This window comes from Lampris incognitus, chromosome 5 (genome assembly GCF_029633865.1).
Source record: "Lampris incognitus isolate fLamInc1 chromosome 5, fLamInc1.hap2, whole genome shotgun sequence".
NCBI classification, from domain to species: domain Eukaryota; kingdom Metazoa; phylum Chordata; class Actinopteri; order Lampriformes; family Lampridae; genus Lampris; species Lampris incognitus.
Window position 1 is genome coordinate 22,985,798 of NC_079215.1, and position 17,334 is coordinate 23,003,131.

The window sequence follows — 17,334 nt, forward strand, 5'->3', positions numbered from 1 at the left end:
ATATGTGCACAAATACACTTTAAACGTACCAAATGAGCTCTGTTGCTCTCCCTGGGGTTCCTTCCTATTTTTTTTGTCCCTGTTAAGGGTTTTTTTAGAGAGTTTTTCCGTATCCGGTGTGAGGGTCTAAGGACAGGATGTTGTGTTGCTGTAAAGCCCCTTGAGGCAAATTTGTAATGTGTGATATTGGGCTGTACAAATAAAATTGACTTGACTTATTCACAAACCATCACATACATGCATACCTACATGCACACTTGTATCTGCACACACCGCAAATGAATACAACTATCTAGTCTCTTAAAGCATCCGGGTGGCGTGGCGGTCTATTCCGTCGCCTACCAACACGGGGGATCGCCGGTTCAAACCCCCGTGTTACCTCCGGCTTGGTCAGGCTTCCCTACAGACACAACTGGCCGTGTCTGCGGGTGGGAAGCCGGGTGTGGGTATGTGTCCTGGTCGTTGCACTAGCGCCTCCTCTAGTTGGTCAGGGCGCCTTTTGGGGGGGGGGGGTAGCGTGCGCCTCCCACGTGCTACGTCCCCCTGGCGAAACTCCTCACTGTCAGGTGAAAAGAAGCGGCTGGCGACTCCACATGTATGCGAGGAGGCATGTGGTGGTCTGCAGCCACCCAGATGGCTCGGAGGAGTGGGGTAATTGGCCAAGTACAAATGGGGAGGGAAAAAAAGAGGAGGGGGGGTCTCATACAGAAAGTCCCGAGCTAGAGATTAAGTTTGAATCCCAGCGTCCCATTGTTAGTGTTTTTATTTGGTAGCAGATGCCACTCGTGTCTGAGAATGTCTTTTGGCCTGTGTGCATTTCGGCCTTCAGAGGCTCTTTGCTGCTGTTTCTCCTCCCGGCTGCGGTGAACCGATGCACCCTGGCCCTCAGAGATGGCCAAACGCTTCCATCACCGCCTAGCACGATGGCTGTAGCTCAACAGAGGGACAGAAAGTATGCCGTGTTGTGTTGTGTATGTGTGTATTTCTTGTCTCGCTGCATGTTTCTGATGGGCAGAGACAGGCAATATCACCGTCTGTGCGCTTGTTTGCAGAAAGTCAAAGCTACTTACATCCAACCCTACCCCTCCATGGCACAAAAGGCTTCTTTTTTTTTTTTTCCATTTCACGTGACAGCCTCGCACACTACCTTTCAAATCACATCCATCATGTCAATGGCGGTGTGCATTTCCGCGTTTGTCCCTCTGTTTGTTTTTGTCTAACTCTTACTGGCTTGCTCTTGAACTGGCGCACATTGCACACAGAAGACCCATTAAGTTCACTGTGGGGAAATCTTGTGATCAGATCGTTTCGCTTCAGTTCCTTACATCATACACTGTCCAAAACTAGTCCTTGGGAACATTGTAGACACACACACACACACACACACACACACACACACACACACACACACACACCCTCACACACACTGGGTGGTATGTGTAGTTGTGATATTATTTAATAGACTCACATGGTCGTGCTTAATCAGCTTTGCGTAAGTAGCTGCCAGGTCATCCATAAAGCTTTATTCTTGGTTTCAATTAATCATATGATTATGGCCCATTATTTTTGGCCAGCAGTGCCGGTGGCTCCATGCGTTTTGTGTTCATGAGCATCATCAGTGGCAACAAGTAATCACTGTGACTCTTCATCAGTTATAAGAATCTCTCCTGGCACCGCCTGGGTTTTTCTCACGGAAACACAACCCATATTTTTCAGTAGGACTCCTACCAATACTAACAGTAGGACATGACTCCCAATACACACACACACCGTGTCAACCTATACTTGTGGGGACCCCTCATTGACTACATTCATTCCCTAGCCCTTAACCCTAACCTTAACCATCAGACAACCATGGGCATAACCTTAACCCTTACCCTTACACTAACCTTGCCCCAATCCTAATGCTAACCTTAACCCGAAACCCAAGCCCTAACCCTAAATTAGACCCTTGGACGAATGAGGACCAGCCAAAATGCCCCCACTCTTGTGGTATAAAAGCTAAAATTGGTCCTCACAAAAGCAGCTGAACAAGAGCACACACACTGACATACATCTCCTGTGTTTTCATTAACATATCGAATTGACTTGCCACCCCAACAGTGAAGAAAGCGTTTTAATGAGAAGCACATGACTCGAAAAATCCTGGTAAGATGACAAGCCCTCTTGCTTTTAACACTCACACACACACACACACACACACACACACACACACACACACACACACACACACACACACACACACACACACACACACACACACACACATTTACGAATGCACGCATGAAAACACATGCACTTGCCCACGACATATAGACAGACATGCACCCCCACCCCCCCACCCCCACACTAAAACGAAACCATTTCTCCATGGATTTAATTGTTTAGAAAACAAAGACTGGAAGGGTGTATTAAATCACAGACACAAACACAAACATACACACAAAACACCTTTAATGGGATTTTAGTTGTGTTACAGTATGAAATCGTGAGTGATGAGACTTGCCAATGACACATTAAGACATGCACATAGTGTATTCAAGAACCCCCTCCCAACTCCCCCCCCACACACACACACAGACACACTCACACGCACACACAAACGCACAAATGTGCAAGTAACGTAAACACACACTGAAAAGAAACTATTGTTAGGCCTATCTGTTAGTTTAATTATGTATAAAACAAAGACAGAGAGGGACTGTTTAAACAAAGACACACACATATAAACATACACAAACACAATGCACTTTTAATGGGGGTTTAACTGCATTACGGTATGAAAATAAGAGTGATGAGAAACAAAAACAACGAAGAGGGAGCTTCTACTACAATCACATGACACAGCACATTGTGCTCCACATCCTCCGCTCAGTGGCTCATGATGGGAAACACAAGCAGTACAAAGCTGCTTGTTCGGGGCATCTGGTTTAGCGTAGCGGTCTACTCCGTTGCCTACCAACACGGGGATCGCCAGTTCGAATCCCCGTGTTACTTCTGGCTTGGTCGGGAGTCCCTACAGACACAATTGGCCGTGTCTGCGGGTGGGAAGCCGGATGTGGGTATGTGTCGTGGTCGCTGCACTGGCGCCTCCTCCGGTCGGTCGGGGTGCCTGTTTGGGAGGGGGAACTGGGGGGAATAGCATGATCCTACCACGCGCTATGTCCCCCTGGTGAAACTCCTCACTGCCAGGTGAAAAGAAGTGGCTGGACACTCCACATGTATCGGAGGAGGCATGTGGTAGGTAGTCTGCAGGCCTCCCCGGATCAGCAGAGGGGGTGGAGCAGCGATCGGGACGGGTCGGAAGAGTGGGGCAATTGGCCGGATACAATTGGAGAAAAAAGGGGGCGGGGGGGCTGCTTGTTCAGGGTCACTTGTATCAGAGACACTGAGGAGAATAGGGGTACGGCGACACAACATAGGGAACGATGATAGTATTGCAAAGAAAACTACGCAAATGAATGGTAAACAAGAAAATGAAGGTGAAATAGAGCAGATTGGGGGGGAGACAAGAGGGGGAGAACGAGCAAACCAAGGTGAGTCAAAGCTATTGAATCCCTCGTGGGGTCGGCCCAACTTGTCCTCTGTGAGACAATCTGGTTCTCATTGCCTCAGTGAAGACTGCGGCTCTCTGATGAATGGTAATACAGTTCACACAAACACACACACACACACACACACACACACACACACACACACACACACACACACACACACACACACACACACACACACACACACACACACACACACAAATATACCCACTATACCAGCAGAGTAGGCATAGGCCTCCAGGCAGCTATTCAGTCAGAAATAGCCCATCTAAGTACCCATCTAAGTTAAGTCTGTGTGTGTCTGTGTGTGTGTGTGTGTGTGCTGGTGACCACACAATGTTAGTTTGCTTTGTCCAATGTACCATGCCTCCCTGCTTTACTGCATGAAAAGTAATTAGATCTTTACACATGCATAAACACTCACAGACTCTCTCTTACACACGTGTGCATCAGATTAATTGTTTCCGGGTTCTAAAGTTTTTCAGCTGGGGGGGGGGGTTAATCAATAATGTTTTGTGATCCAGAATCTCAAAACCACAACTGACGCCATCGCAACCACAGAACTCTGCTGCAGACTGTGACCTGGGAGCCATCCCTCCTTTACCATTACCCTGATCACTTGTTCCACCACCGCTCCGACCCCCGCCTCCCCTTCACACACACACACACACACACAAATCGCTCGGTCCCGTCATTCTGTCCCCTGATGTGGTCTTAGAAGCAATCATTTTGCTTTGGCAAAAGGAGAAGAAGAAAGCGCCTTTGTTGTTTGTTCTCAGTCCCACTTCCAATCACACGATCCCGCAACGTCTCTCTACGAAAATATCCCTGCTTAGCTGTGGTCGATTTCCAATTAATATAATCTTGGAAATATCAAAAAAAAAAAGAAACACTTCTGGAGGTTCAAGAATGCTCGGTGTGTGTGTGTGTGTGTGTGTGTGTGTGTGTGTGTGTGTGTGTGTGTGTGTGTGTGTGTGTGTATGTGTGTGTGTGTGTGTCTTCTAGGAGTTTGAGGAGTGAGAGGAAGTGGGGAAAAAGTCCCAACTTGAGGCTTGGAAAACTGTGACCTTGCACTCTGAATTCTGCAACATAATGAAGATGAGATAAAAAAAAAACCCAAGGAAGAGAAACCCGGGGACGGGCAGGAAGAAAAGATGGGAAAACGAGAGAAGAAAAAAAAACAGAGATGAAAAGCTGGCGAGGAGGGGTTCATAGGGTGAGAAAGAGTGAAAGAGACATAGGGATGACAAACACAGCGTGTGAGAGACCGAGATCAAAGAGAGCGAGAGAGAGAGAGAGAGAGGAGAGAGAGAGGAGAGATTTGGGAAGCAGGAACGGCAGAGTCATAAAAAACGGGGATTTCTACAAATGAAAATATGAAAAGGAGAGGGAGAGCGAGAGAGAAAGAGGGAGGACTGACTGTCACGTCACAGTACTTGTTTTGTAGTTGATAGAAGACAGCATCAGTATTTCACACACACAGGACACACAGCCTTAAACAACCTTAGTGTTATCACTCTAATATACAGGAAAAGTGGGAGAGGGGGAGCAAATATGTGGAGATTAACACACACAAACCTACACGCACAACTTCTTCAGACAGATGAGACATTGTCTGTAGAAAGAGCTGCTGCAGTCCACATCCACTCACCAACCATGACACATTCTCCACATGCACATGCACACAAACTGTGGTTGCACTATTGTGGTTAAAAAAAGGAAATGAGAAATACTTCAACTGTGTGAGAGAGAGTGTGTGTGTGTGTGTGTGTGTGTGTGTGTGTGTGTGTGTGTGAGAGAGAGAGAGAGAGAGAGAGAGAGAGAGAGAGAGAGAGAGAGAGAGAGAGAGAGAGAGAGAGAGAGAGAGAGAGAGAGAGACAGAGAGAGAGAGAGAGAGAGACAGAGAGAGAGAGAGAGAGAGAGAGATAGTATGTGTGAGCATGCAGCTGTCTCTAAATGATCTCCAGAAGGATGAAAGTGGAGGCAGTAATCTCCCCTCTTTAGCCTTCTTCTTGAAACCGAGGAATGGAAGATGTGGAGCGGAGGAAGAGGATTTTCATGAAACGGACAGACAGACGGAAAGGGGGGAAATGGAAAAAATGCAACTCGACTGATTAATTGATAGAAAGATTCTCTCTCTCCCTCTCCCTCTCTCGCTCTCGCTCTCTCCTCCATCTGCACCTCTTGTGTTCAGTGATTACTGATGCAAGAAAGCAGTTTACATCATCAACATCACAGCCAAAGGTGGGGGATTATAAGGCAGGTGGTGGCAAAGAAAGAGGAAGCACACTTGTTTTGGTTAACACAGGGACATGGCAGACCAAACTCATAGAAGAACTTCGCCTGCAGATAACACAATGTCAATCACAAATACACTTGGCTTCAGAGACCAAAGGACGTGAACTTGAAAACCAAAGTCACACTGCCCGGTACTGCTGGGGGTTGTTAGCTATTCTCTTCTCCATTCTTTAGCAGACATATGCATAGCTCAGCAGCTATGCTTCTTCTTTTTCTTTTTTTCTTTTGTTTTTTTTTTGCACAGGCTGCATATAGAAATCTCAGTGCATGCCATTTTTTATCATTTTCCTTTATTTATTTGTTTGTTTGCTTGTTTGTTTATTTAATTATTTTGCTCAGCTCATCCAAGTCCCAGTCCACGACAAGTCGATTTAACGAGTCAATTTTTGCGCAGGTCTGGTGAAAGTAGCAGAGACAAACAACACATTGTTAGAGGGGAAACATTCCTCAAGCGTCCGGATCTGGCAACCTGCCTCTGCAGCGTTCCTCTCGCGCCGACGTCACGCTTGTCCTCAACATCTGTCCACACGCGCCGGCCGCCAGCATGCCCCAGTAGTGAGGAAGCGCAGTGGGGCACCGCTGCTCTCCGGCACGAAATAATGGCGTCTTTGACAACTGTCAAGCATGCGCCGATATCTCCGCATTTAACGTGAAATTGGGACATTCGAAAGCGCACAGACGTTCAAACGCAAAGCGCAAGCAGGGCGGAGAGGCGGAAAATGTGTCTTGGAAAAGGTGAGGAGATGGAGGAGCCGAATTAGATAAATTAGATGGAGAAAATTGGGGATGAAAAAAAAAGAAAGCGGCAACGCATCGAACACCGAGCTGTGAGAAATTCCCCGATGTATTGACAAAGCCACGCCCACGCCGAGCGCTCAAGGCGGCCATTGGTTTAACGCGGACCCGCCGCCCGCCTATTGGTGTCGGCTATCGCTCCGTCGCTCCAGCGATCGACTGAGCTCCGCGGCGCGGAGTTTGTGAGCGCGGCAGGACGGGACGGGCAGCATAGCGGTATGTTACATATTCCGGGCTGGAGGACTTAACGATACGATCCGCTCCCAACCTCCGTTGTAAATAAACAGTAAAGTCAAAATGTCGAAGAACGTCACCGGACCCAAGTGCACCGTCTGTGCAGCCGGAGCCGCTGTGACAGTCACCTGCCTCGCAACGGCGCTGATGCTCGTCGCCGCCGTCGGACATCCGACCATCCCGGGGCGTGCGGCGTCCGGCTCCACATCCGGGGCGCGATCCCAGGTGAAGTTGTTCTCGGCCTACTTCAGTAAACTGGCCCGTGAGAGGAGAGCGGTCAGTCCCGGGCGAAGCGGCGCTCCCCGACCGCGGCCGGCAGAAGACCTTTCCCCGGGGGACGTCTTCCTGGCCGTGAAGACCACCGCCAAGTACCACCGCCGGAGGCTGGATTTACTGCTTGACACATGGATTTCCAGAAACATGCAACAGGTGGGCACGCCATGTCACTGCAACCTCCTAATCCCCGACGAGGCGAGAAACAATTTCAGGGCCGTAGTAAGCCTACGGGTGAGCCCCCCCCCCCGAAAAAAAAGTGGACAAAAGAGTGCAGGGTGCATTAATCAAAGCTGGTTTTTGACCTGTCATTGCTACAGAATACATTTTATATTATATTAAGATCATCAAATGATTGATTCAGGCTTAGTTAGAACAATTAAAGTGTTCCTGAGGTAAATGTTGCTTAGTTTAGTTTTTTTGGCCCCTTCCATTTTGGGGGGGGGGGTAGTGACCACCCAGGGAGAATCCTGGAATAAACAGGTGAATATAATGGAGCCGGTGTTATCTGAGGACCGGATTGAGACACACTGGTCTACAGTGGTCTATGAATTCCTGCTCCCCTGTCTGGTTCATAGTGTCTTTATCAGTGAAATCAGCTGGTGTCGTTTCCGGTCGGATCGGACAGAAATGCTGTACACACACACACACACACACACACACACACACACACACACACACACACACACACACGGCAATTGTGTCCAAGTCAAGTTGAATAGGCCTAAATCAACAATTTGGTCCCGGGGGGACTTCACAATCACAACCGCATTCTGTAAAACGTACGACGCCCCCTGTCCGTAGACCCTCAATTCGGATGAGGAAAAACTCGGCAGAGAAACACCTTGTCAGGATTTATTTTTAAAGGGGGGGGGGGTTCAGAGAGAGCATCAGAGAAGGGATTCCTCCAAGACCGGAAGACACGGTGCCAAGTGGACAGACGTAGCTAAATAATGCAGGATATACATAATTAATACATACATCATGGCCAGATTTAATGATTAGTAGTAGGGAAACAGTGCTGTATCTAGTATATGGGAGAGTATCAGTGGCGGGAACTCACTTCAAACCCGTAGCCCTTAAAAAGTAGGCCAGTGTTTCTCAATCTTGTCCTCGGGGACCTCCAGTGTTACTGGTTTCCTATTGTGTCCACCTGTTGGATCGTGTATTTCAGCCATCTCATGAGGGAGTGTTAAGACCTGGAAGAAAACACAGAGCCTAGGGTACTGGGGATCAGTGACGACCGGATTGAGAACCACCATTATAGCAGGGGTCCAACCCCCCCCCATAAAAGCCTCACATGCAGATCCAACTACTCCATGATCTCCAGTCTCCATGCCTCCTCAAACATGAGTTTTGTTCTCCCATTTTAATTCAAGTTCAACATTATTGCCGTGTGTATTGGACCACAGTGAAATTCTGATGCTCTGGCTGTCTGTCTCTCTGCCTTAACACAAGGGACACTCAGTATGTATGTGTGCTTAAAGAGACCTACGGTCACACGAGTCAATATGCTTTTTATGTTGTGATACGTGCTTGCAGAAAAATGGCTCGTGATTTAGATTAGAGCTCGCCGGTCCACGCTGATGTAAAGTACATTTTAAAAAAAAGCACTTGAGGGAAACTCACAAGAGAGGGTTAAAAAAAGAAAGGCCTCGGTAAATCATATTGCCAGCCAAGGTTATTTATTAAGTTTATCTTAACTAGACCGCTGCGCACAATTTGCCCGACTGTGACTCCTTTTGAAAGTTATATTCCCCGTGAAATGTGATTTGGTCGCCCGCAGGCTCCGCGACCCCTCTGCCGTCTGTGAGAGCCCGCTGGCAAATGCTAAAACCGGAGCGGCGCCTTTAATCAGATGCCGTCTGTCCCTTGTAATGAATGCATGAGGGGGGATCTGAAGAGCGGGCCTAAGCCGTTCTCGCTGTCCAAGGTGTTCACATGATGAATGCGAGCGGCAGCAGCCGGGGAAAACACTTAGTCGCAACTCATCTCCGATGTGGCTTTAACGGATGAGCATCTCTGCATTAGCGCTGTTGATATGTAAACAGAAGTAGGCAGAGAGCTTATCTGTCAGAGGGGTAAGTCAGCTGATGTGTGTGTGTGTGTGTGTGTGTGTGTGTGTGTGTGTGTGTGTGTGTGTGTGTGTCTGTGTGTGTCTGTGTGTGTGTGTGTTTGCATGGGTGTATGTGACAGGGAGACATTCTTGTGTCTGCTCTCACGCTCAGATGTGTAAGACTACCTGATTCCCAGACACACCCCTATTACTTTAATGCTGCTGAGTAATGAAATACCTGAACACACACACACGCACGCACACACACACACACAGACACACACATGCATACAAGTCATCTCATGTGTTCCCTCTCCAATACCCTGGGAAGTTTCTCGTGGGAAGTTGGAAGCGATGTGTGAGAGTAAACAGGCGCAGAAACAAATACTAGAGATTCCCTTGTTAGATATTGCTGCAGGTCCGACTACTTGCGGTTTTGCATGTTCAAAAGCTCAGCTCCTTGTGAATCCCCCCCCCACCCCCGCCCCCCTTCACTGCTCAGCTCCCAAATCCCCTCTTAAGGATACAATAGTATAACCCCTGCACATCACATCACAAAGATGTACTCTTACTGACCCCCCTCCTCTCTCGCTCTCTCGCTCTCTCTCTCTCTCTCTCTCTCTCTCTCTCTCTCTCTCTCTCTCTCTCTCTCTCTCTCTCTCTCTCTCTCTCTCTCTCTCTCTCTCTCTCTCTCTCTCTCTCTCTCTCTCTCTCTCTCTCTCTCTCACACACACACACACACACATGCACAGAGGCTCTCATCATTCTCTAGAGGATCTGAGGGGCTTGATGAAAGACAGGGGCTGACGAAAACTCACAGCTGGCTGTACTTTCTCTTTCGCTGCCTCTCTCTCTTTCTTTCGCAGAAGAGGCACATAGCTGAAATTCAAACTGCATGCCATCATACTGAAGATTTGCATGCAAACAAACATCCTTTTTGATCATTTCTGTCACTGGCGTGTTATGACAATTGCTAAGCCATGCATATTTCATACAAATAGTGATTTTTGATTTTTTTGCTTATGTTTATGATTACTGCTGGGGGCAGGAATAAGACGACACATAGTGTTTGATTTCCTCACCACAGCAGCCATATAGTGAGGAGAAAGGCAGGTAGCAGGCCAAGTCAACAGCAACGGCCAAACTCTGGTTCTAGTGTTATATTGTTTGGTAGTGATGTAATAGCGCCGGTGACTTTCAATGGGTCACTAGGATTTGGAGGCCTCAGCATCACCATAAGTTAAACACAAATGATGATCTTCAAGCGTTAATGTTTTGACTGGGTGGGTAGAATTGAACTTGCATTGCACAGCATTGGGATTGGAAAACAGAGAGTTCAGTAGCGATCCATTTAAACAGCGATGTCGAGCCTGTCTGGTTGTGGGGTGTGTGCTTACTTCCTGTGGAAAGTCTTGGGGTCAATATGGCTTCCTGAGCTCTCATCATTACTCTAACCCGTCACTCATCACATTTATGCATGCATGTATATAGTCATGCAAACACACACACAGTCACACAGAGCGAGGCAGTGTGTATTTTGTGTGTGTGTGTGTGTGTGTGTGTGCACATCTGTCTCTACGTATGTTGCTGAGGAAATGGAATCTGCCTCACCTGAGATCAAAACAAGCTGGTGAACAATGGTGCTGGAACAGTAAACGTGATACAGGGTCATGCCCCCCCCCCCCCCCACTGATCCGTTATTATCAGTCTGTGAAGGCTAGAGTCGAATTTAACTGTCTGGAAAAACATGAGCCATGCTCTATCAGTGACCGCTGTGTGTGTGTGTGTGTGTTTGTTTCACAGACCTATGTGTTCACTGATGAAGAGGATGAGAAACTGAGGGAGAGGTTGGGTGAGTAACTCGCACCAACACCCGCCCACCCACCCCCCACCCAACACACACACACCACACACACACACACACACAACAGCAGCAGTTTAGCTGAGTGGCAGTGTTGAAGATCTGACAGGAAACCAGCAGTGTTGCCGCAGAGGAACCAGGCTGCTGAGTGGGCAAAATTGCGCTTCCTCAAAATGCAGGGACTAACTCCAGCTTAATCAACATTGTTTCCTTGATGTTAGTCATGCAATTGTTTTACTTGCAATGACACCCCCCCCCCAGCTTCTGACATAGCACAGTTTAATGCAGAAAAAAGTAATAATTTTCCAGCCAGAAACTTTTAGCTCACTAACATAAAAGTTTCCCGGTTGATCAAGTTGTCTTGTTCATTTTCCTCCCCTCGTAATTTAGTGGAAGCATTGTGCTTCAGCCCTCGTATTAGCAAACATTCAAACAAAGTCGGGCTACCTCACTTCTCTCCTATTCGTCGACCCCTAAGCTTGGCTGTATCTGTTGTCATGGCTGAAACTGGCTGTCGTCCAATTGTTCTTGCTGAACAGGAGCTCGCCTAATCAACACCAACTGCTCGGCAGCCCACAGCCGCCAGGCGCTCTCCTGTAAGATGGCCCAGGAATACGACGTCTTTATAAACTCCGGCAAGAAGTAAGACGAACGCAGCACGCTAGCACCTACATGCTTAATTTAGTAGTCATACTTGAGAGACACGCTTAAAAGTGCTCCACTCGTCAATTCTGGGTGTTTTTGTCTAGGTGGTTCTGTCACTTTGACGATGACAACTATGTGAATGTGGGCCCCCTAGTGAAGCTCCTGTCCCAGTACAGCCACACGCAGGACATTTACATCGGCCGGCCCAGCCTCGAACGACCAATAGAGGCGACGGAGAGGCTCGGTAGCACCAACATGGTAAGCTTCTATTGGCTGCCGTCCCCTGAACTGCATTGTCACCTACCTTGCAACTGTGAACCTCACTGCAGCGGTGTACTCGACCGTCATCTGTGTGCAAAGGAAATGGACGTGGCGAGCTAATGTTGCATGTACACGCAGCTCAGTAATGCACACTGCAGGGCACCAAAGTGGTTCAAGTGTTTGTCACGCTTTTGCTGAAAATATCCCATGAGTCATGCTTATGCCCTTGTTCTGCAAGCTATGCATATAACCTATATAAGCTATATATAAGCTATATAAGCTCCGAGTCTGCACACCCAAACGCAAATAAGTTTCTTCCTACTTATAATGTGGCACGTTTGTGTGTCTATGTCCAGAGGCAAGTTCGTTTCTGGTTTGCAACAGGAGGAGCAGGATTCTGTGTGAGTCGAGGCCTCGCGCTCAAGATGTCTCCCTGGGCAAGGCAAGTAGTCTCCTACGAATGTAAGGATTCCCCCCCACCCCATCCACCCTGTTTGGTTTGATATCTGAGATTAATGATTAGAGATTTCAATCTCCCGTCTCCCTCTTTCATTTTTTATCACTCGCTCTCTGTAGTGACGGCACTTTCATGGCTACTGCTCAGCACATCCGTCTGCCTGACGACTGCACCGTGGGTTACATCATCGAGGAAAAGCTTGGAGTCAGTCTCATCTGCTCACAGCTGTTTCACTCCCACCTAGAGAACTTAGGCCTGGTGTCTGATGTACATAACCAGGTACACACTCACACACACACACACACACACACACACACATACACACACACATACACACACACACACACATACACACAGAGACGGGTAACAAATTAAAGGAAAAACCTGAATGAACCCTGAACCCCTACAGTGAGGGGGTCCGGGGGCTCTGTTGTGCTGTGGGGGTCATTTACCTGCTATGGTTTGGGTCCACTTGTCCCCTTAGAGCAGGGGTGGGCAAACCTTTTGGCTCAAGGGCCACACTGGGTTTTAGAAATTGAACGACGGGCGACTAATACTAGTCGATGAGGGGAAAACATTAACTCGCATAAATTACATGAATGTGAAATCTGTTCCCCAAAAAGTAATGAAACTAAACTCACCCGGGAACAGTGTTGCTGGTCACCTTTTTTTTTTGCGAGTGCATCAAAGTCCGGTGTGAATTTTGTTGTGGCAATTCGCAGGGCAGAGCTAGTGTTCATCAGTAAGCTGGGCCCTGGGACGTGCTTTGTTGATGTTCACCACACTTAACATTTGCTCACACACATAGGTGGAGCCAAATAACACCGGCATCTTCTGTGCCATCTGTCGGATGTTTGGAAACTTGGTCTTGTTCAGTGAGGCATAAAACTCATCCAGTTTGACGGAGTTGAACTGCTCCTTCAAGACAGAGTCGCACTGGAGATCAGTCAGCTCCAACTGCATTCCCTGTGGTGCTGTCTCATAGTCCAGTCACAGGGGCCATGACACCAGCTGCAGTGACTTCTCAATTTTTTCAAAATCAGAGAATCGATGACAGAATTCTCCGTGCAGGTCGTTCAGTGATTTGCTGTATTTCTTTGCATGCTGAGGCACCTCTTCCGGCGTCGCTAGTGTCGGGAAATGAGCGAATGGTGTGCTCATTACTTGCCTAGAGAACAAAGCTAACTTGGCTCTGAAAGCTTTCACGTCCGAATACAGTTCATGCACAAATGGATCCTTCCCTTGTAGCTTCATGTTCAGCTCGTTCATGTGGGCCAAAATGTCCACAGCGAACGCAAAATCGCAAAGCCGGTCTGCGTCGCTCAGCTCAGGAAAATCGTTGGCCTTCCCCATTGACTCCAAAAACGAGCTGAACTCCCCTCTGAGCTGACACACTCGCTGACACGCTTTCCCCAAACTTAGCCAACGGACATTGGAGTGGTAAAGTAAGTCATGATGGTCAGCATCAGTTTCTTCAAGGACTTTAATGAATTGACCATGACCAAGTCCCCTCGCCCGTATGAAGTTCACAAGTTTTACAACTGGCTTCACTACGTGATCGAGCTGCAATACAGCCTTGCACAGGGCTTCCTGGTGGATAATACAATGTAGGAAAATTACCTCCAAGTCAGGGTCCTCTTCTTTCACCTTGTCCTGGATTCTTTTCAGCAGTCTGACATTTTTTTTCCTGTTAAATTTGGCGCTCCATCTGTGGTGACATTTGCCAGTTTGCACCAAGGTACCTTCAGCCTCTCAATGCAACCAGACACCCAGTTGTATAAATCCGATTCTGTCGTTGTGCCTTTCATGGACTCCGTGGATAAAAACTCGCCCGTGATTTCAAAATTGTCATAATTCCTCTGACAAAAATTAAGAGGCGTGCAGTGTCCTTTATGTCACTGCTTTCATTTGATTTTGCTGAGCCTGTAAATTGGCTGCTAACGTCGAGGCTGTACTCGCCCTTTCCTGGGAAGACAAATTGCTAGCGTAGTTAGCATGCTTGGCAGAAAAGTGTCGGCTGATGTTGTATCCCTTGAATACCGCAATGTTTTCTTGATGAATCAGACATATGGCCTTTGATCGGACTTCAGTGAAAAAAATATTTTGCCATCCACTGTTTCTTAAAAACCCGGCACTCGCTGTCGACTTTTCACTTCTTTGGTCCGCTCATTTAGTGAAAGCAGGTGATTGCTACATGCTCTGATGCTCAATGCAAGAGGCAAAAGTGAAGGTCAGGTCAGGTGAAGAGATGAGTGACTCTTGGCTTCTACATTAGAAAAGGCCGGTTGTATTTGCAGCGCGCCATCTAGTGGAACCAACCGTAACGTATGCAGGAAAAAAATAGTGAATACCAGTCATTTAAATTCATTGTAGTATTAATTTTAATGCCCGCCGGGCCGGATTAAACAGCCCAACGGGAACGGGCCGTATGTGGCCCGTGGGCCGTAATTTGCCCACCCCTGCCTTAGAGGGAAGGCTCACTGCAAATTAATACAAAGTTATTCTGAGTGATCACCTTTATCCTATGATGAAACATTTCTATCCTGATGGGAGTGGTCTCTTTCAGCATGACAATGCCCCCATCCACAGGGCATGACGGGTCACTGAATGGTTTGATGAGGATGAAGATGATGTAAATCATATCCTGTGGCCTTCACAGTCACCACATCTCAACCCAGCTGAACACCTATGGGAGATTTTGGACCGATGTGTTAGACAGCGCTCTCCACCACCTTCATCAAAACAACAAATGAGGGAATATTTTTTGGAAGAATGGTGTCAATCCCTCTAGTAGAGTTCAGAGACTTGTAGAATCTATGATAAGGGGCACTGAAGCTGGTCTGGAGGCTCATGGTGGACCAACACCTTACTAAGACATTTCATGTTGACTTTTCCTTTCATTTGTCACCTGTTTGTATATGCTCACAAATAGATAGATATACACAGTCCTACCTTAAGTCTGGGGGAGATTTTCTAGTTGCTATTGTATGTGGTTATCTGTACGTGTGTTGTGTCGTGTTTACACACAGGTGACACTTAGCTATGGCACTGTGGAGAGCAGCAGAAACACTGTCAATGTGAGGGGCCCCTTTTCAATAGATGAAGATCCCACGAGGTAAAGTAGTTTCTGTGTGTGTGTGTGTGCGTGTGTGGTTGCGTGCATCTTTTGAAGTTTGTTTTGAATGAATGTGTCAAGTAGTCAAATTAAAGACTCATCTCTTGAGAGAAATTTGGTTTGTAGCGAGGCATAGAAATCTAGACATACAAACCAAATGTACGGGGGGGGGGGTAAGATGCATGGAAAAAAAAATCAGGTGAAAGAGGGGAAAATTAAGTTGGGAAATGGAGCGGAGACCTTATGTGATACAATTTAGCTCGTTTAGAGTATATCAGGAATCAGGAACACTATTTGTCGTTTCATTTCATGTACTTGTGCACATGAAATGAAATGAAACATTTTTTTACCCAGCCCACCGCAGTGCAACAAAAAGACCAAAACACATATCCAAAAACTGCAAGAACTAGAAGAACACATATCCAAACTAACACATACGAATATCCAACCTAAACAAAAAAAAAATCACTGCCCAAGGGAACGAACACCAGCCAGGATGACAGTCGGACCTGCCGGTCTGCATGGGCTAGCGGTTAGCTTAGCCTGCCCCGCTTCCGCGTCCTGTCAGACCACCCTCGGTGTTTCCTCTTCGGGCACAGCTCCAGGCAGGGCTGTGGTCCCTGAGCCCACCGGACGCAGCAGACCAGGCTCTCCCAGCCGATCTAGCGCCAGCTCTCCCAGCCATCAAACGAAGACACAAACTTAGACGCAGGCGTGGACAAAGACACTGCATGGACGGTACTGGGTGAGGCTGACGCAAACGTGAATTCGCGCCGCCATCTTCCCACACCGGTACTGAGTGAGGCCGCTACAAATGTGAATTTGCACCGCCATATAAAAGACGGGAGAATATAAAACTGTTTGATTTAGCCTGAACTGACCGTAACCCACACTATGAAAGGAATGACTCAAGGAATGACTAAATAATATATAATGCTAGCTACCCAACTGAGAATGTGGGGCAACAGCTCTCTCTTAGTCATTCATGCAAACTGCATTGGTATAAGTGAGCCGTCAAACATACTTAGGAGCTCTTAAATAGCAGTGCAAGTAGTGGGGTCAAGCATCCATTAAACATAGGCCAGTTGCTTGCGTCTGACTCGAAGGTCCCTGCTCAGTCTGACCAGTTCAGACAAACTTCCTCAATGTGTGCTACAATTGTATTATATAAGCACATTTCATAATGTATATCTTGGCCTCTGTTACAGATTTTCTGGAATTGTTTATTGTTGTGTGTGTGTGTGTGTGTGTGTGTGTGTGTGTATGTGTGTGTGTGTGTGTGTGTACTTTTGTATCCATGTTTGTATTCATGTACGTGTGGACACTTGTTGGCAAGTTTTTTTTTTGGATTTTTTTCTGCAAAATTCTCAGTAGGTCGCTTCCACGCATTGTGAAACTCATTTCCTTCTCTCTCTCAGATTCAGGTCTGTCCATTGTCTGTTATACCCAGACACTCCCTGGTGTCCAGGCCTCCGTAGACTGTAACCCGAGGCTAAAGACACAGATGACACAACGAGAGCTCGATTGAGGATAGGGAGGAACGAGTTAATTTTCATGCTAGAAGAAGTAACAATGGCAGCCATTCCAGAAATAGAGGGATTCAAACCTCCCCACCCCCACCCCCTCTCTTTTCTCTGTCTCTGCTGATAAACAGGGGACCAACCAGGACAACATCCCATCTCAGTGCTGAGGCGGCAGTTTGTAAGGGGTATCTACTTAACATAAGTGTTGCTTGCCTTGTATTATCCTAATTCTGCTTGAATGGTGGTCTGAAACCACAATTGT

At 47.3% G+C, this 17,334-nt stretch overlaps 1 protein-coding gene across 1 annotated transcript; it reads left to right on the forward strand.

Annotated features, from left to right (window-relative positions):
• Positions 1-6,851: 6,851 nt before the first annotated feature.
• Positions 6,852-17,160, forward strand: LOC130112354 (beta-1,3-N-acetylglucosaminyltransferase lunatic fringe-like). Its single transcript, XM_056279683.1, has 8 exons — positions 6,852-7,310; positions 11,014-11,062; positions 11,611-11,713; positions 11,821-11,974; positions 12,334-12,419; positions 12,554-12,713; positions 15,464-15,549; positions 16,968-17,160. The coding sequence occupies exons 1-8, from the start codon at positions 6,945-6,947 to the stop codon at positions 17,032-17,034; spliced, it is 1,071 nt and encodes a 356-aa protein (XP_056135658.1). The 5' UTR covers positions 6,852-6,944; the 3' UTR covers positions 17,035-17,160.
• Positions 17,161-17,334: the final 174 nt, after the last annotated feature.